General features: G+C 45.2%; 1 protein-coding gene across 1 annotated transcript in view; it reads left to right on the top strand.

The window, feature by feature from the left end:
- The first annotated feature begins 469 nt into the window (after positions 1-469).
- The window catches only part of TMEFF2 (transmembrane protein with EGF like and two follistatin like domains 2), a 125105-nt gene continuing 106024 nt past the window's right edge, over positions 470-19550 (top strand). Inside the window, exons 1-4 of the mRNA XM_058809575.1 lie at positions 470-675; positions 2037-2146; positions 7925-8054; positions 10778-10804. Coding sequence (XP_058665558.1) covers positions 492-675; positions 2037-2146; positions 7925-8054; positions 10778-10804 — 451 coding nt within the window. The 5' untranslated portion in view covers positions 470-491. The remainder of the gene's footprint in view (positions 676-2036; positions 2147-7924; positions 8055-10777; positions 10805-19550) is intronic.

Here is a 19550-nt window from a genome sequence, read left to right as displayed (position 1 = left end):
CCCGCGCTGTCCCCGCGCCGCCGGCGCTGCCCGGCCCTGCCCTGCCCCGGGCGCTGCCGCGGGGCGCAGCGGCTCCACCGGCCCCGCCCGCCGGGCCCCGCATCCCGCTCGGCCAATGGGGGCGGCGCGGCGGCGCACGTGACGCGGCGGGCCGGGACCTGCTGCTTCCCCCGCGCAGAGGGATGCGGGCGGCAGAGCGGGGCAGGCGGCGGCGGCGGCGGCTGCGCGGCGGCGGCCCCTCCGCGCCCTCCCCCCGCTCCCCGCCGCCCGGCCCCTATGGCAGCTGCTCCCCGCCCCGCCGCCGCCCGCACCCCCGCGCCGCCCCGCCGGGCTCCGCCGCTCGCCCCAGCGTAGCGCCCGGCCGCCGCTCGCTGACCCGCTGCCGCCGCCGGCCGGGGCCCCGGGATGCCCAGCGGCCCCGCCGCCCGTCCCTGCCGCCCGCCGCGCCGCCCGGAGGGCACGCCGCTGCCGGAGAGTTGAGTTAGGAAGTCATGGTGCCCTGGGAGCCCTCCCCGCCCCGGCAGTGCGGCGGCGGCGGCGGCTGGACGCTCTGCGACTGCTGCTGCTGGCTGCTGCTGCCCGCCGTGCTGCTCGTCCTCGCCCGCCCCGACAAGCTGGCGGCCTTCCCTACCTCCTTAAGCGACTGCCAGACGCCCACCGGCTGGAACTGCTCCGGTAAGCACCGGAGCGCCCCGCGCCCGGCCCCCGCCGTGCCCCGCCGGGCGCTCGGAGTTGCGCGGACGAGCCCGGGGAATGCAACTTCAGTGGGTGATGCCGCGTCCCGTTGAATGCACGGGAACAGCGAAGGCTAAAAGTGCCGGGCGTCGGGGCTCGCCGCCGTTCCCGGTGCGATCGCAGCCCCCGGGGCCCCGCTTGCCTCTCACTCCGCGGTGCCGGGCGCGGCAGCCGCGCCCTCCGCCGGTGCGGGAGGCTCGCCGGGCACAGAGAGAGAGCCCCGGCCCCGCCGAGCGCGGCTCCGCGCTGGAACGGGGCACTCGCGGCGGCTGCGGGAGCCGGGGCCGCGTGTGCGCATCCTGCGGGCGGCTGCTGCCGTGCGCACCCAGCGGTGAGCGGATCGGGGCAGCCACACCGGGAACCCGCTGCCCGAGCCTTAAAGTCGGGCTGACCTTTGTAACGGGTTTCCTATGCTGGTCAGCAGCCGGTCCTTCTCCGATACCGCAAATAATTCGGGAGTTAGACTGTGGTAGCCTTCTAAGGGGAAGAGCGTTATTTGGGGTACTGCGTGGATCGCACATGACGTGTTAGATCGGGGGGAATTTGCGCTGTGAGCTCTTCCTTTTAAACATATAGCGATACGGTTAGGAGCGGTCGGACGTTTTTTAAAAAAATCAATGGATTCAGATCTTAATGGGTTTGGAGTCTGATATAGCTGTTTTGCTTAGTGTCTTGCCACTCGCTGTTGGAGTGGGAAGTCAGCTAGCGAAATCTGAAATTCATGCTTGTATTCGTGAACTGAATGTTCAGTCAGATCTGTTGGTTTTTCCTGGAGAATATGAAGGCGAGGAGCTCGGTTCACTCAGCGGCTCGTGGGGAACCTGGCACTTCTCCTGTTAACTTAGAGGTCATCAATCTTCATTGGGATCAGGCAGACCATCACAGAAAACACACAGCCTGTTTGTCTTTATTATTGGGGGCTTTGTTGTGTCATGGGCTGGAGAAATTCCGATTTGGACTTTTGTCCAACAGATTTGTGATCGGATGGGGATAAGTTGATGACATTTCCAACCCAGAGCCATGAAATAGCATAATTACCGGGTGACTTTTGAGGAAACCGAGTCTGTGAAATGGGAAAAAAAAGTGTGTGAGGTAGTGGGGAATAAGAACTGAGAGAAACACCGAGGGAGAAACAAGAGGAAAAGTGAAAAGCTGAGGACAGGGAAGGACAAAAGGAGATCTGGACTCTGTCAATTTCATCAACAAGGTTACTGTGCTGTGTGCACTAAAATGCAATCATCCCATATTGTTCCTCTTGCTAGACCAAAGCTGACTTCTTTTTTCCTCTCTTTACATTTGAGGTTACGATGACAGAGAAAATGATCTCTTTCTCTGCGACACCAATACCTGTAAATTTGATGGGGAGTGTTTAAGGATTGGAGACAGTGTGACTTGTGTCTGTCAGTTCAAGGTAAGATTGATATTTCGTTCTCTAATTCACTAATGAGAATACAAATCAAGGATCTGCCTTTATAACCTATCACTTGGCAATTTATTTCTCTATGTGCAGAGAAGTTAGAGGGCAAACCAGGCTGTGTGTATAAAAGCTGGCAGGAGAACCAACTGGTGTCAAGAAGACATAAGTTTCTGTGGGAAAATGCAGATGCTGTGGCTTTAAATGTCCCTTTGGGTCTGCAGTTTCAGGTTGTGCATTTCTGATTTTTCATCCCTGCCCTTTTAACGAGGATTTAGAGTCCTTTCTAAATTCATTTCTGATACAGATCATGGCTTATTGTATTCGGAGTTCTGATCTAGTTAAAGAAATGGATCTGTAATGTGCTTATGCAATATTTTCAGGAAGGGCTGCATAGTGACAATGCTTCTGCCTGTTTATCTGCCCAGCTGATCAGATTAAGGAGCAATCCCTCTGTTCCAAAATTATGAACTTCCTTTAGGTTTTATATAGTTTTAGGAGAGCTATTACTGAGTAGTAAGGGGTTTTCCTTCTATTTCTTCTCTCTTCCTCTCTCAGTTACATCTAAACCTCAGCCCTTCTCAAAGTCAGATGATTTCATTATGAAGGATTCCATTTAATGTTTTAGCTAACTCGCAGAACAGCTGGTCTTTAAATAATGACCTGAATAGAAACTGCACAAATTAAAGGAGTTTAAAGCATGTACCAGACCAGGGTTGTATGTGTGTTTATGCCCCAATGTTTTTCTGCATTTTAATGTGGATTGGTGAAGTTGTGAAACTTACAATGCTGATTTGAGTGTTTACAGTAGAGCAGGCCAAATAGTGCACAGCTCAAACTGGGCACATCTGTAAAGACTATGTTAATATTGAGCTTTCATAGACTATTCATGTTAAAGCATCGCAATTATAGTTTATATTTCTAGAGACAAACGTGCCTTTGGAGATAAAACCCAAGTGATAACTTCCTTCATTTTAAACAAGGAAGGAATTTTCTGTAATGAGAGCAAAACAGTAGTTCTTAAATGCTTGTGTTTCCCATGTTGGAAGGGAATTCATATTGACTTTGGGAGTCTTTTATTACATTTGGAGTTTGCATGCAATCAAATATTCAGCGTGAGAATGCTGTTTTGAGTATTTGCCTTGGCTCAGCATATGCAATGATACACGGGTTGTGGTCTGGTCTGTTTTATCTTTCCAAGAAAAATCTGTAAGGCAGTAAAATGTCTGTGACTTGTCCCATTGCTTGCTGGTAAGCCAGGGCAGATGTTGTGCACTGAGTCTCAGGAGCTTAGAGCAGCCACTGAGGATGCTTGGGTCTTGTCTTTGGTCCCTGTTTGGTGTTGCCATTTGGAATAAAGCAGTGAACTCATAGCCTGGAGGGTGCAAATTCCGATGTTGCCATTCGCAGGGAAGAAGGCATTAGGAGCGCTGTTTTCCCAAGTCAGGGTGCTAATGCCTGGTGATTTGGGGTAAATGGAGGAAGGTAAACTTCTCCAGGCTGTGTGGTCCCCTCTTTGAGAGGAGAACAGTCTAAGTATGCTGGGTTTAGCAGTTCTGTAGGGGGCAGTTGAAACAGATTTAAGGAAATCAGGCAATTGGTATATGAATATGTAAATAACATCAAAATAATGAGTTGCGCAATTGTGGGCTGATCACTAGGAAATGGGTTGAAATCAACAGCAGTCTTTGGTTTCAGTGGCCTTTGGATCAGGCCCTGTAAACCTCAGAGCTCTTTGTTTGCAGTGAGCCCTGTGTGGAGCTGCAGGGCTGACTGTGACCTTGGAGGGCAGATTACCTGTGGCTGATGCTGTGCCAGCGCTGCCAAGGGCTGTGGTGCCGGGGGCTTCTGTAGTGAAACACAGCGCTTTGGTACAGGCAGAGCTTGGGGGGATGTTAGCTGCTCTTGTAACATCTGTGGACACTGTGACAAGCCAAAAGGATTTGCCACTGGAGTAGAAAATTAATTTCTAGTGTGGTGTCTGAGGCTGGCTAAGTGAAACAGAGATGGCCAGGTAACTTATGTCACGAGTAACGGGGACCCCAAACAGAATCCAGGGCTCCCATTTCAGTGACAGCTCTCTGAGGTGATAATGAGCACATCAGTAGCAGGCTCCTCATCACTGTAAGTGTGTTTTGTGTCTTCTTCATGAATTTGAGAGAATAGACAAGGATAGAGAGCTCATTTTGCCTTAGTACTGATGAAAAGTTCTGGGCTGACCAGCCTGTGTATTGAGGGGCTGAGAACATGGAAGTGGAGAGCAGGGCTTCTGCAGTCTTTGTTTAGGTTTGTTCAAACCAGAATTACAGATGGTTCATATCTGCCCAAGTGGAGTTTAAATGAATTTATTTTTATTTGAAAGGATGAATATGATCAGACTGCTCTGGAACATCCACGTTAGGTTTCCAACCGTGGAGAGCCAGCGGGCAAGCACTGAGAGAGAGGTTCATATTGGCTGGTTCTCATTGTCACAGTCTACTGTGACAACTCTCAGTGAGACATGTATTTTATTGAAAAACAGTGTGTCCCGCTCTGATCAGGAGATGCAGAGTCCCTGTGCAGGACAAGCCCAGACTTTGGTGCTGTCAGGGAGGGAAGGCTCCAGGACAGTGCTGGCTCCTGCAGGAGGGCTGAGCATGTGGGAAACCACCAACCCTTCCTTTCCTCAGACTCAGTGGGTCCAACAGAAGGGCTGTAGAGCTGTGCCAGCAGGCAGGAGCTTGGAGACATGGCTTGTTGGGTCTGTACCTGTTTGCCCAAAGCCATAGGTCTGGCAGCTGGGCTCTTCCCTCTGACATTTCATGAAGGTATCAAAAATATACTGGATATTTCCATCAGTGTCTTTCCTCTTGAGTCACTAAGCCAGTGGACAGTCACTGGTTTTTATGGGAGGAAGGACTCCTGTTTTCATGCATGTCGAGTCTTCCACAAGCTTCAGTGTTTGTGGAGCTGCAACATCACCTGTCCTGATGACCTGTTGGACATCACCTGTCCAACTTCCAGCTTTGTTATATTTCTAGAATATATTTTTGTGCTGCTTGGTTCAAGATGTGGGCGGCATTTTGGGAGTAGTTGATCCATGAAAGTAGGAGAAAGTCAAGCTTTTAACAGTGTTACCAGGAGGAGGAGTCACACCGGTTACAATTACCTTTAGGAAACAAATCACCTGCTTTCAGTGCACAGCAGTGATCCAAAGGCTCCCAAAGATGGTTTGTCCCTGGCTGTGACAATGGGCACTGAAGGCTGCTGATGCTGAGGATGGCAGCCTTTGACTGGCACATGATGGAGTTGCATGAGTCCATTTCCCTGCTCTACAGCTGTATGTTAAAAACTGGCATGTGAGAGAGAAGCGAACAGTATGGCATTGTGCTGCTGGGTTTTGTGGGAGTTTTAACATGGATTTCCCTGAGGGCTTGCTCAGTCCTTACCTGGGGATGAATGATCATTCCTACATCTAGGGCCTGATCTAGTGAGCTCTAAACCAGTGACAAAAATATGTTACTAGACTGACATTCAACATGTGATATTCTCCAGCACTAGCAGGAGGTATTTTGTGGTTGTGATGAGCTATGAGCACAGGATTCAGCATGGGCAAACACAGGAGTCTGGCTCTAGTGGGTTAGGAACTGCCTGGTGACCAACATCACAGCCCTCTCATTGGTGGCCCTGTTTTCGTTCCTGGGTAACTTACATTACAGTTTCCAGCTCAGAGCCAAGGCAGGATCCATATGGAAGATATCTCTCCCTTTGCTCCTTGTGCCTTTCCCATCTGAATCCTAGTTTTCCAAAGGTGCTGGTGGGAATAGTGGACTAATACTTCCTGGGATCCTGATGTCTCTCAAATGCATTTTAAAATTGGGCCACCTTTGGAAGAAGTTCCAGCCTAGCTCATAGCACTCCTCTGTGTGGATTGGGATCTCAGCATTTATGTGGGGCTGTCTGCCCTTTCAGATCTGCAGCTGAGTCCGTGTCAAAGATCATCCCTTGCTCTGGGTGAAAGCAGCAGAGGAGTTGCCTTTGTGTTTCTCGGGCAGAAAAGTTGCCTCTCTGTTTCTTGGGCAAAGAATCCAACCTTGTTTCTACATGTAAGAAAGCCTGTTGAGATACTCCAGGCCAAATTCCTCACAAATCCTTGGGTGACAAGCAGATATTACACCTAAGGCAAGCATGATTTGATGCTTCATGCTTTAAAAAATATGCACGATTGTGCTAATTGTCCTGGTTATGTATTCCAGATCAGCCTCTAGCAATTGCTGTTGAGCTTCTGGATGAAGTTGGCATTTTAGGCTTGAAACGTTGCTCAGATTTGGAACATAATGGTGAAAATAGCCTAGAAACATTTTTAATCAACAGTTTAAAATCTCTGCATGGAGGAATCCTTTGTGAGGAGCAGAAGGAGAGGGTTTCTACTGTTGTTGCATTCTGTTTTTCTTCCTTGTGCTGTGGGAAGAGGGCGCTGGGGGTGGACAACATCTTGGGAAGATTGAAGAGAATACAATGCAAAAGGAAAATGTCATTTGTTTTGGCCCAATCAAAATGTCACTCTGACCAACTATGAATAATTTCTTGGCAGCTGCTCTGTGTGGAGGCCTGCAATTAATGCAATCTATGCAATTGTTTGTGTTAATCACTTCTGTAGTCATTCAGTTTAAAGCATTTTTGATGTTAATATCCCTGATATTTCAGTTCTGCGTGTTACATGGTGCCCAACAAACACACCTCAGACACATAATGGCACGATACAGCTAAATAGGATGTATGATTTCTTCTAACTTTTTACTTGGATTTAGGCAGAGGTGAGCATTTGTAAATAATAATTGTGATCATTCCATTTGTTCTAATTAAACAATGAGGCATACCAGGAGTAGGGTAATCACAAGATAATCATATCCCTGGTATAATTGCCATGTACTGGGCACATACAAGTATTTCTAAGCCTCCAAGCATGATTATCTTGTGATAACTGCACCCAGTAGGTTGCCCAATTTTCAGTCTAAAATGAAATTATTATCTTTTTTAAATGAACGAGAAGGGGCAAAACTGTCTTCCAGTGGGACAGGAAATCAGGCAGAGCTCAGCAGGAGTCTGAGCCAAAGCAGGGGTGTGTGGTGTGAGAAACTTCTGCACTGGCTGGGCTCGCTGCAGGGCTGCTGCTCCTGCCCGCTGGCCACCGTGGGGAGGGCTTGGACCTTCATGGAGCATCCCAGCTGCAGCCTGCCAGCAACTGAAGTGTCTGTGCAGAGAGAGGGGTGGACTTGGATCGTTGGTGTCTCAGAAATTATTTCCCTCTGCCAGTCAGTACTTGAACAGTCAGGCACACACTTGTGTGTGCAGACCTCCGTAGCACTGCAGGGGTGTGTGCAGGAGGAGGGGAAGAGAGAGCCTGTTCATTACTGTTTGTCTGGAGCCATCCAATGGAAACGCAGCAGCTGTGGTTGCAGATGTGAGGAGTCATTTGCCCTGCCTATATTCCTTCCCTGGGAATGCTTCCTGCTCCTGCTGGCAGTCAGAGACCTCTCTGGGGCACTTACTGAACACTTCAGCCATTCAGATTACCTTTCCCCTAATCTCTTAAAATCTATTTTTTTTGTTAAGTACCCCTCCCTCTCCCCAGTAGCTGTAAAGGTGAGAGAGGATTGTCAGTGTCCCTCTCTGTTGTTTTCCCAGGCTTTTAATGCTGGCAGGGAGCAGGGGGTGTGTGGGGGCACCCCAATGGGTGCTGTGTCCCCTGTGCTCATGTGACTAACGCTGCTGCTCTCTGTCCCTTCCCATCAGTGCAACAATGACTACGTGCCCGTGTGCGGCTCCAATGGTGACACCTACCAGAACGAATGCTACTTGAAACAGGCTGCCTGCAAGCAGCAGAGTGAAATCCTGCTGGTGTCCGAGGGATCGTGTGCCACTGGTAGGTATAACTCACCCAGCCTGCCTGCCATGCCCCCAGGAAAATGGCAAAAACCATTTGCATTCTTGCTTTGAATTAATTGCTGGTTAATTTTTTGGGGGGCATGAAAATTTGCTGCCATCCTTTCCTTTTAAGTACTTACTATAAGCTCACAGTTCCCGATACACTGTACTCCTGGTACTGTTTGGAAGAGTTCAGCAGTAGATTTGTTTTTTAATTTGTGTCTTGTGCTCCTGATCATCCTGCGCCCTGCCTACACTTCTGAGCTGCTAGGACAAGTGAACTGGTAGCAGATTAAGTGAGCAGATGTCTGATAAATGGGCATCTGGATTACCACAAACCTCTCCATAATCTGGAGAGAGAGAGAGCTGGAGCATTATTGCCTGCAATCCAGTTCCTTAGGTTTTTCCTTATCCTTGTAGGGCCAGATCCCCAGCTGGTATGATTCAACAGAGCACTGCTTGTAATGAGTCCTGCCAATTTATACCAGCTGAGGATTTAGTCCAAAGCACACATAATGAGCAGGTCTGTGCCACAGGTGTTTTGTTCTGGGCTTGAGGAAACTGAATGGCATGTGAGACAGCTTTGCTCAACTCTGAGCCTTGTGAGCTGTTTATATCTCAGCTTGTATGAAAACAGCCAGAAAGGTGAATGAGCAAAATCTGCCAGGAAAACCCAGTTGCTTATGTGCAGGAGTTCTTGATGTTTTTCTTTCGTGCTCGGTATCTGTTAGAGGTGGGCAGTGAAGTTAACTTGAAAAGAGCAGGAGTAAGCCTTTGTTCTTGAGAGAGTTCTTTAAACTTAAAGCAGAATTTTTTCTTGGCTGAGGATGGAGAAGTCAATAAAAAGTACATTAGACAAACTTTTTTCAGTGCTGTAATTTCATGTTTCATACACCTGAGAGAAAATAAACTCCTTTCTCTGGAAATGTTGTTCTTCTCTGAAGCTGTTACCTGACAATTTTCCAGAAGAAAAAAACATATGCTGCAATTTTTTTGTCCATAAATTGGTATTAAATGGAGCTTGGGCTGACAAAACCTACTGTGATGTAGGATTTGTTCAACTTAGGAAATTCTCTCAGCACAGCAACTGGTCTTTTTGGTTCAAACTTTTTGATTAAAGAGATAATTTCAGCACATTACTACAACTTTTCTAAAACTTATTTGCCTGCTGGCAATGACTGTGTTGGCAGTTCTCTTTGAAACACATTGTGGATTTCAGAAACAGAAGAGAAGGAAAGAGAAGATATTTTCCTGAAGTCTTGCTCAAGGTCTTGGGTCTCTTTTTCCTTTTCCCAAGGAGGAGCTCAGTGGAGAAGGGAACAGCCATTTTCCTTAGGTTTTCCCAATGGGATGGGGCAGAGAGAGAGGGACCTGGGCTTTGGGGGAGGTGTCAGTGAGCACCCTTCTGGCCCTGCCTGGTGGGCTCTGGGCCCTGCAGGGTAGAGGAGAAGGAGGGACACAAAGTCCTTTTGTGCAGAGAGCCAGGTACCGCGGGAGCTCACTGTGGCAGGAGCTGCTCCTTTCTTTTTGCGTGCTGGGGACATGTGGCACACCCGGACAAGCAAAGCTTCCCAGAGCCATGGGGGCACTGTAGTGCACACCTTTCTTTCCTCTTTCCTCAGTAGCTCATTTGGGAAAGAGCATCAGGAACAAAGGATCAGGTCAGGAGAATTTAGGACATGGTCGCTGAGAAAACACTGTTATTTCTGTTCCCTTTTTCAGCCACCTTTTGCAGCTGTCCTTTGCAGCCTTGCTGAATAAATCTACCATTTGAAGCAATTCTTGCAGCCAGTTATTTAGCAAAGATTTTCCTTTTCTTTCTTAGTTTTGAGCAGTGATGGCATGTGCAAGTTCAGATCCACCAGACCTCCCTGTCAGTAAATGAGATCTAACAGTTGCCAGGGTGCTTTGATCCCAAAGCAACTATTCCAAACTCTTTCTGTTCATCTTGATGCTGATAATTGCGTAACTTTCCACCAAGGGGAAGGATAGGATGGCAGCCTCCCTCCCTTCCCTGCAGAAGAAATTCCTCCTAGGCATTATTTTTGGTAGCCCTGTGTATGTGCATTTCCGTGCTTTGCCTTGCTTAGAAAGTTTCTTACTGCAGCTCTGGGCTTGGCAATTTTGTGATGTTGCACTTTCTAAATTTGTGACTCTCATCATTCCAGGCAACAAAATGTCAAGTAGAGGAAAAAGAAAGCACTCAGTTTTGAAACTCAGGAACAACCTTGAGAAAAATGGCACTTTAATAATTTATCTGAAGACTTTGAATAATAGTAATGTAATGATTTATTCCAACTAGTTAGAATTTAATGAGAAGTCCTGTTTCCTAAAGATAATGATAACAAATTTACAAATGGGTTTAAAATTTCTCCTTGGTGAGGATTTAGTAGTGACCAACTGGAGTAACTTTTTACTGCTGTTGGGAGCAAAGATTTATCAGTCTAAGTACAAAAAAACGAGGTAGAGACTTCTAAAGGCATTGCATTATTCTGTGGCTTATTTTATTTTCATCTGATAGAGAGACTTAAAAGAAAAAAAACCAGAGACACGAGAAAGATGGCTTGAGTGAATTACATTCAGATTAGATCTCAATAATTTACCTAGGGATGCCATCAAAGGCAAGGTACACTGTAGTGCGCTTCACTGAAGCCTTGCTTTGCATGCTCCCAGCACATACTGGAGCACATGAATATAAATTCCTTTCTGTTCTTTTCTCAGATGCTGGCTCAGGATCTGGGGACGGAGGTAAGAGCCCTCTTTTAATATCTTGTTCTTATGTGTGCACACAGTGTCTTCCACAATTTCAGATTGTAAGTGGATACACTTTGCAATCTAAGTTGTTGCACTACATACTGTCTTTTGTTCAGCTCTGTCTTTGAAAAAAGTGGTATTATGCATTTCAGTCAAGCTGGAACCTAATCATGACATGCTGTTTTCTAGGGAAATTCAGAAAGCTGTGTTACTTCTAATAGGACTTGGAATTATTCATAGGTTGTGCTAGGAGCTCTATCTCCATCTACTGTTACAGTTACACTCATTTGTTTTATGTTTAGGATAATATTTCTTTTGTTTTTAAAACATGAGCCAAACCCTTGGCTCCTCCTCACTGGAGGATTCAAGCCAAATATTTTGTGGTAGAAGAGAGCATTCTTTCAAAGATATGAAGAAATGTCACAGGGAAAGAACAATGTGTTTTGATAAGAACAGCAACAGCAAAACAGAACGTGAAAATAGCCTGAGCCCTTTGTGGCATATGGGGATACTGTAAAATGTAGGCAAACTAGCATTTGAGTAGGGGCTTGTTTTATTGGATTTTGGGTTTTTTCCCCTTATTTCTTGGTGCAGTCATGATGGATTAGCTTGTCTGACATCAGTCCTTCTTGGAAATAGAAGTGTTGGTTTTGGGTAGTGCCCTGCCTTGGGGTAGGAGTGTGATTTTGGGGCTGGTAGGTCCTTCTCTGGGGGTCGGGGCTAGTGTGGGTAGCTTGGGAAGGCTGTCCTGGAGAGTTCCCCTGGCAGGGAAGGGCAAGGCCAGCATCAGGGGCAAGGCTGCTGGGGCAGCCACCAGGAGCTGGACCAGCTTTTGGTGTGACACAGAGAGCAGGGCTGGGCTCAGACCTGGTTTTATGGCTACTTCCGGATGGATTCAGGTTTTTCAAATACAATCATGTTGCTTGGCAAAGTATCCCCTATTCCTTGTTTGATTTTGGTAACCAGGAATCAGTGAGTGCAGTGTGTATGGAAGGTATTATTTTACCTGTGAGGTGGCCAACAACATGAGCATGAGGCACTTCAAGGGTCTGATTTTCTGACATCACACTCAGACTGCTTTCTGGAACTCAGGGCACTTCAAGATGCTTCAAATCTGGCTCCCCAAAAACTGCAATGTGAAATACTGCTAGTTTTTCCACCTATTCCTATTTTACTCTAACGTTCTTTTAGATTCTTTTTAAACCATTATACCACAAAAATACCTTGTTCACTGCTTATTAGAAATCTACTATTTGATTTATATGTACAATAGGGTTTTCACACCTATGGTCAATAAATTTGTTTTTCAAATGAAGTTGCACTAAGTTTATCATGCATGTACTAGGGAAGACAGGTAAAGTTTTCAGTTTGTTTTGTAACTGAGGAGATGGGAAAACAAAGTTGGCCACTGTGTGAAAGTAATGAATTACATTCTCAGAAAGCATAGGAGTTTAAAGGCATGATTTCCAAAGACTTCCATTTCAGAAGCTCAGGTTGATAGACAATGAGCAGAGCAGGGCCTTGGGATGACTGTGCAGGTAGTAAGGAAGCAGATTTAGGAAGGAGACAGAACCAAGTTGGTACATGTGTTTAAAGGTCTACAAAGCTGCCTTGTATTATTCATGATTTAGTAGGCAGCTATGGCTGTTCTTGAAGTACAAAAGTATATTTATGTGCCCAAAGAAGCTAAATCCAGACGAGTAAATGTTGTCACTACATCACTCTTTACTAGACATGGTTTTGTTGTAAAAGCTGTAATAAATTTTGGATGTCATCACAGTAAGTCTTGTGAAATCCACTCCAGCAGTCATGAGTGGGACGTGTTCCTATGAGAAGCCAGAGGTCTTAGTCAATCTTCTGTGGTTTCTGATTTTTCTTGAATTGTTTTTTCTTTCTTGTGCTTCTCCAAGGAGTCTTGGTTAACAGAATAACCATGCAGCATCCTTCTTGAGCAAAACTCCTGCCATTGGGATGGTCCCAGCCAGCCAGCTGTGAGATAAGGGAACAAAATTTTCAACAGACTTGTATCTCATGGTTGGATTTCTTTGCTCTGATGAGGTACATCTAGCAAGAAATGAACCCAGCTTGTGCTTTTCTGGTTCTTAGAACATGGCAAGTTTCCAGCTTTGAGGTGCTTTCCCCCATGACTGACACCAGTTCAGCTCCCAGTGCTGCTCCTCCTTCAGTGGAGTTGTCACATGGAAAGTGTAATTGCTAGAGGGCTCAGAAATAGCTGGGAAGGGGTTGGTGTGAGGGACAGATGTAGATAAGCACACCATGTGGTCATGCAAGCCTCCTTTTCTCAGGAAATTGGTCAGAGCATGAACAAAACAGCCAGGGGCTGTGTTTTGGTGCCATATTTTCCCTGTAGGTGTTCCCATCTGGGTTTGCAGGGAAGTCTTCTCAATTCACTATGTAGGATTTGGGGTTTTTTTGCTTTCCTGTCATGGATGCTGAGATCAGAGGGGTCTCAGTTTTTCAGCACTTAAATGATCCTGAGGGCTTTCCAGAGGTGATTTAATTCTCCTTTATGCAGCAGTAACATACAAAAGTCCCCTTATTTGTAAAGTGATGAGGGAATCTTAATCACATTTGATTACTGAACCTTCAGCACACACTTTTGGGGATATCCAGTAGATGGGTAGGACAGTAGGTGTTCAAATTTCTTACTGCAGAAGACATTTTTCCCTGTAAATGAAGATGAAAAATGCAGAATCAAGAGCCATTTCAGTGTTTTGATTGCAGAAGCTGGGAGTGTGGTGTGGAATTATTTAAAAACCCACATCCCAGAAAGATACTAATCAGAAAGCCAGAAAGGATGAATGTGAAAGACTTTATACAGAGAGTAATTTAAAGAGATTCCATTCATTTTCATCTATGCCGTTCTCTAGACAACTGGGTTTTTTTAGAACCCAATGATTCATGTTTTGGTCTTGAGCAGCTTTATAATGAATTCTTGCTCGTTTCCTGGCTTCCTTCTAACAGCAACAAACTCAAGATGCAGTATTTCATTATAGCTCTTAATGGGCTAAGAACATCTCTCCTCGGTTTCATTTTCACGCTGAGCACTCCTTTGCCCTGCCTGCATTGTCTGCACTCCCAGCTCTGTTGATTGGCTTTCATTCACAGTCTGGTGGATGCACTGAAGGTGACTGTCACCCTGGGTGTTGCTGTGACCCCCAGCAGAGCAGTGCAGAAGCACCTACCTTGAATCCATTTCAGAGCCTTCTTCAATTTCCATTCAAGTCCTAATGACTTCAGTGGGAATTCTGTGGGGCCTTGGGTACACAGATCTTATCCTAGCTTGATTTTTATGTTAATTCTTTATGATCTAGACTAAGGCAAAATAAAAATAAACCAACCAAACGAGTGATAATTCATCAATATCATCATCACCATTTATTTTACAGTAGCATCTAGAGGTGCTAATTCTAAGATTAGGATTCCAGGATGGTACACCCTGACACTGTGAAGCAGTTCTTCACAGTAGGGGAGAGAATAAAAACTGTGAAGCAGAGCCTGGTTATTCAAGTTGGGCAAGGGCTGGAAGCTGCATCACGTTCCAGTGTTTCAATTGGGAATAGCACATGTTGCTTCAGAGCCAGCCCAGGGCTGGGGCTTTGTAGCCCCAGTGTTTGTTAGCAAGCCCGTGTGACACCCAGAAAGAATCAGAGATTATACTGCTCCTAAACTTATTCCTGATCTGTTAGACAAACCTGAAAGGCAACAACCTTACAAGACACCTTCTTTTCCCCCTCTCTCTGCCTCTCTTGCTTTGTGTGTGTATTTTAAGGATGAGCGTGCCTTGTTTGTTTGTTCATTCTTTCAATTTATCCCTTCAATCTTAGCCAGAAAAAAATGAAGCCCTGCAGCTTTTTGTAGGTGCCAACATGTAGATTTAATGATAGATTTGGTATTCTGGTCTGCCTTTCCTGTTGACTTAGAGATGTGTGAATAAACACATACATATTATAAATCTATATGGAGCAGCAGTCATCTTGAAACACTAACCCAGAGAAAAGAGGCAGGAAAAAAATTAACACTTTGCAGCCCATGTTATTTTTTTAAGGCAAACCATAATGCAGCATGTATATGCTTCTTTTTTTCTTTTAAACAATAGGTAAATGGCTACTTTGACCCAATTGCCTTTGCATTTTCTCTGTACTAGTTTTGAATGGCTTACTTGAATTCAGCAGCTCTGCTGTTTTTCCAGTGATTTCCCTTTCTGCTTTATTACAGTGTTGATTGATGGGCAGGGCTATGCAGAACACGCTGAATATTGCTGTAAACACTGTCCTGGCAATCACACTTGAGCCAAAATACACCATAAAACCTGGTGTGTATATTGGTTTGAACGAAGCAGTGTATAAAATGCAGTGCTGATAAACACACACATGCACACACGTTCTCAATATAGGGGAGAATATTCTGACTGTTCTAGTTTAACCTTGGAAAAAAAGGGAATTCAAATTTTGAGCTACAGATTCTTTTGCTGGGTGTAATAGGTGATTCAAGCTTCTCTCATGTGAATTCAGACTCTCTGCTGACCCCACGTGCGATTGTCAACTGCAATAAGGAAATAGGAAAGCTTCTTTTACTCTAATTTGATTTGGGAGATATAATTTAAAGCAGCATCAGAAGGTACAGAATCAACTATAGCAACGTGCAGCGACTGGGTAAATACCTCTAGAGGGAATGTTTAAATCTTAAATGATTGACCTGACTGTGGTTGGTCAAATATGTCTCCTTTGTTAAACGGGTTTTTACCTTGTTAACCTCAGCATGGCACTGAGCCCAAACCAATAAGCTCTTGGAAAGGCCAGGTTTATTAGCTTAGGCTCTTTGTTGTCCTAACATGATTACATGACTTCCAGTTCAGGGCTGGTGCTCATCTGACCTATATAAGAGTTAGGTCAGGGAAAGGCAGTTCATGTCTCTTTTTGGCCTTTAAAAATTAGGAAAGGATGAAGTTCCCATATGTTTTTGTTGACTAGAAGAGAAGCACTTGGATGTTCACAAGTGCCAGGCTCCTAGACCCCTGCCAGGGCATTTTGTGCTGGGTAGGATGCATTAGCCATTTTGGAAAATCCTAGGAAGTATGGAGATAACAGGAATACCATTTTTTGGACTCCTCTTAGGCTCTCATTTAAGCTAAGTACTGAGCTCATCAACCCTGCTAGGCTGAGATGCTTGGGCCAATCCCCATAGCTCCTAGAAGCTCTCCAGGGTTTTAAAGTACCAGCCCTGGAAGGTGGTGGGCTTGGATTTCATTACCTGGATCTTGCCTGTGTTCTTCTGGCTGCTTCTGAAGCTGGAAGGCATAAACACCCAGTGAAAAGCGCTGTGTTTTCTACCTGTGCTTGCTGTGTTATTGATGGGCAGCAGTCCTTGCTGTGCTCCTGGTCCCATCAAGCAGGCACTGAGAAATGCCACGGGAAGAGTTTTGACGGGCAGTGAATGATTTGTGGCCCGTTTTCAGCCATTCATGCAAAACTGAAGAAAATTAATAGGAGATGCCATGAAGATCCACAGACTTGTGTAGGCAAGAAGTATGAATGACGTTCATTCATAGCCTCTTTCCTGCATTATGCAATCCTTTAGGTTTTTGGCACTTTGTGTAAGTAGTTCAGAGCTACACAGGGATTCTATGAATGGAAGATGTTCACCTACATTAAAAACTACTGACGATGCCCTGGTTTTGCTTTAGAAGTCAAAATTGCTTCTCTGCATAGAAACAGAGAAAAAAAAATCCAAAATATTCTGGCTAATCATATGCAATCTGTAAATCCACTAATAACTAAGTCATCAAATCATCAAACAAATCCTATGATACTCCAGCAAACAGATTAAAAAAGCAGTGCCCGATCACAAATACTCATTTATTGGACTGTTATTGTAAACACAGCAAGAGAGAGATGTAGTGGTCTAGATTTGTCTGTTACATCTCTGTAAACCTGGATTAATTTTCCTTGTGACAACTGTGGAGTCGCTAGAGATTAGCTGTGATGACAGTGAGAGGCAAATCTAGCCCACTGTTTTGCTTTTTTGTGCAGGGATTTCTTCCACAGAGGAAAAGAATGGTTTTTAAGCTTTCAAATGGCTCTTCCAAGCTTGCTACAAACACCTTCCATCATGGGGCAAGAGCATGTGTTCAAGCACATGCTTTGGTTTTATCACATGCTTAAATGCCATTGATTTTTGAATTTCTCCTCTGAATGTGGATGTCTTGCACAAGTGGGATCTGAGGCAGTCTGGGAGTGACCAGAACTGCTTCAGATCCTCATGCATCTCACCATTATGTATTCTGTGGTTTAGTGGTTGAAGAAGCTGATTCACTGTGCACTTGCTTTGAGCAGGTTTTGGTGTGACACAGGATTTTGTTAGATGCTCTCATGAGATCTTAAAAAGAACAAATGGGATGAAAACTGCCAAGTCTCTCTCTAAAGCTTCGCGTATTCGCTTTCTCCAACTCTCGCATTTCAGATCTCAGCTGCATCTGGCAAATTTAATGTATTCTGCACTTGATGTTTAAATTCCCTTTTGTCTAAGAGGTTTTCTTTCCTTTCAGAGATTGGGAAATGAAACCAGAAATTTTGCCTGCTAGATTTGAAGTCAGTGGGAGTTCATCTTCAGGAAGGGCACAACTGATTCCTAGACACTTAGCAAGCTGGAATCAGCCTCCTCCTTTATGTAAATGCACACACAGGACAAGTTTCATGAGTGTGGTTCAAGCCCAGGAATCTAGAGCAATTCATAATCAAATCCAGATAAGTTAGAATTTTATGGGAGAGCACTACCAGTTCTTAAGATGTTGCCATGAGTCTTCTAGCCCAGGTTTTTGAATAGCTTTGATAGAAAATGCTTCGTTCCTACTTTAAAACAAGCACATAGCTTGTTGCTCAGGAGAATGCTTGAATAGAAGCCCAAAGTGTTGAACAACAGGGAGATCTCTAAACTGCAGTTTGAAAATATCAAAACTCGGGGAAGAAGAGGTCAAAACCATTCCATGTTATTTTACATAAATTTTTTTAATGCCTTGGACTTGTTGATACCATTTCTTCTTGCTGCATGGGAATTAGATCATGATGGTGCCTATTTAAGTCCATTGAAAAAGCAGATATCAAAGCAGGGCTCTTTTAACCTCTACAGCCCCTTATCTTGCAGGTAGCAGTGTAAAGAGAGCTGACTGAGGAATTTTAGTGTTGGTTTTTCATAAACCTAACAACATGGGAGAGTTTTAAAGGTCTGAAAGAATGTAGATGTGTAGGTATTAAAAAGGGTAAGGTAGGGGGAAAAATCAGATATTTATAGGCCTGCCAATCTGACATTGATTGAGGTAGAACAGGACACGCAGTCCCGGACCTGCTCAATGAAGAAATAAATGAGAATTAATGCTGAGCAATATGGGCTGATGTAATAGATTCTGTCAACTAATTGAAATGTTATTTATGAAGCTCCAAGTTTGGTTGATGTGGTGTACGTGGATGTCAGTGAAGCGTTTGGCATGCTGCTACATGACACTGATTAAGGAACAAGAATCGTGCAAAATTGACGTGGTACGCAATTAGTGGAGTAAAAACTGCCTTTCAGGATGTAATTATAAGTGGATTTATCATTGTTAGATAGACAGCAAAAGGATCTGCCTTGTGCTCTTTATTTATTTGTTGGTTTGTTTTACCAGTGGCCTAGGTGGGCACATACTATTCTCACTGATCAGGTTCTCAAAAGTTATATCCGGGGAACGAAGAAATGAGTGGTTCACTGTCACAACCCACTCTGAGTTATGTGGTACTCTGGTGCCAAAGCAAGTTCTTTAATGTGGCCAAAAATAAAGCCACAACCACAGAGCAAAGACAAGAAAGCAGAAAGTGAGTGGGGAAACGCTGCTGGAAACAGTGATGCTCCAGAGAAAGCTGAGTTTTGGTAGTGGGCTTGTGTGAGAGTGCTCTGCACACACAGCAGGGCCAAGGGCCGCTGGTGTGTTTAAGAATCAGGCTCTTGAGCAGGAGTAAGGATGTCAGATTGCCTCCACCTTCCCCAGAGGAGCTGACTGCAGCTCCAAAGGCCCTGAGAGCAGGGGAGCAGGCTGTGTGCAGCCAAGGGCGTGGCTGCCAAGCAAAGGCAGCCCTGGAAGCTTGGATGCTTTAGGCTCTGCCGGGGAAAGGAAAGGGTTGCTCAGGTGACCAGCAGTAAGTACCAGTGTGGGGAGCACAAACGAGCAGCAGGCTCTTTATGCTGACAGACAAGGGTCTACTGAGATGCTGGGCTGGCAATTAAAGCTAGACAAACTCAGAGTGAAGTATATGTGTGTTTGTAAATGAAGGCAATGGCACAATGAAGTAAGTGATTAAAAGTTATGTATGATTCTGCAGCGCTTGAGGTTTTGACCCTTGGGTGTCTGGATTGCTCTGTTCAAATGGGGATGAATTTGAAAGTCTAGGGCCTCTGTCACGTGGAAGATCACAACAGATGCTCAGCAGCTTTTAGTTCTAGGTACCATAAATTAGTTTACATGTGAATTAGGCAGAGTATAGCTTATTTTGTTCAGCAAGGTTGCTGTGCTAAGCAGTCCAGAAAGGGATTGATTATGTGGATATGTTTGTTCATTTCAGAATCTACACAAGTGTGTTTCTCCCTGCCCTCTCCCATCTGGCTGTATACATTTACATCTGCACGTAGGGAAGCAATGTGGGCTTTAGCTGCAAGTGGAAAACTTCATGCATAATGCTCTGCTAATTGC

Source organism: Ammospiza caudacuta, chromosome 8 (genome assembly GCF_027887145.1).
Source record: "Ammospiza caudacuta isolate bAmmCau1 chromosome 8, bAmmCau1.pri, whole genome shotgun sequence".
In the NCBI taxonomy this organism is placed as follows: domain Eukaryota; kingdom Metazoa; phylum Chordata; class Aves; order Passeriformes; family Passerellidae; genus Ammospiza; species Ammospiza caudacuta.
This window is presented reverse-complemented; position numbering and strand designations above follow the sequence as displayed.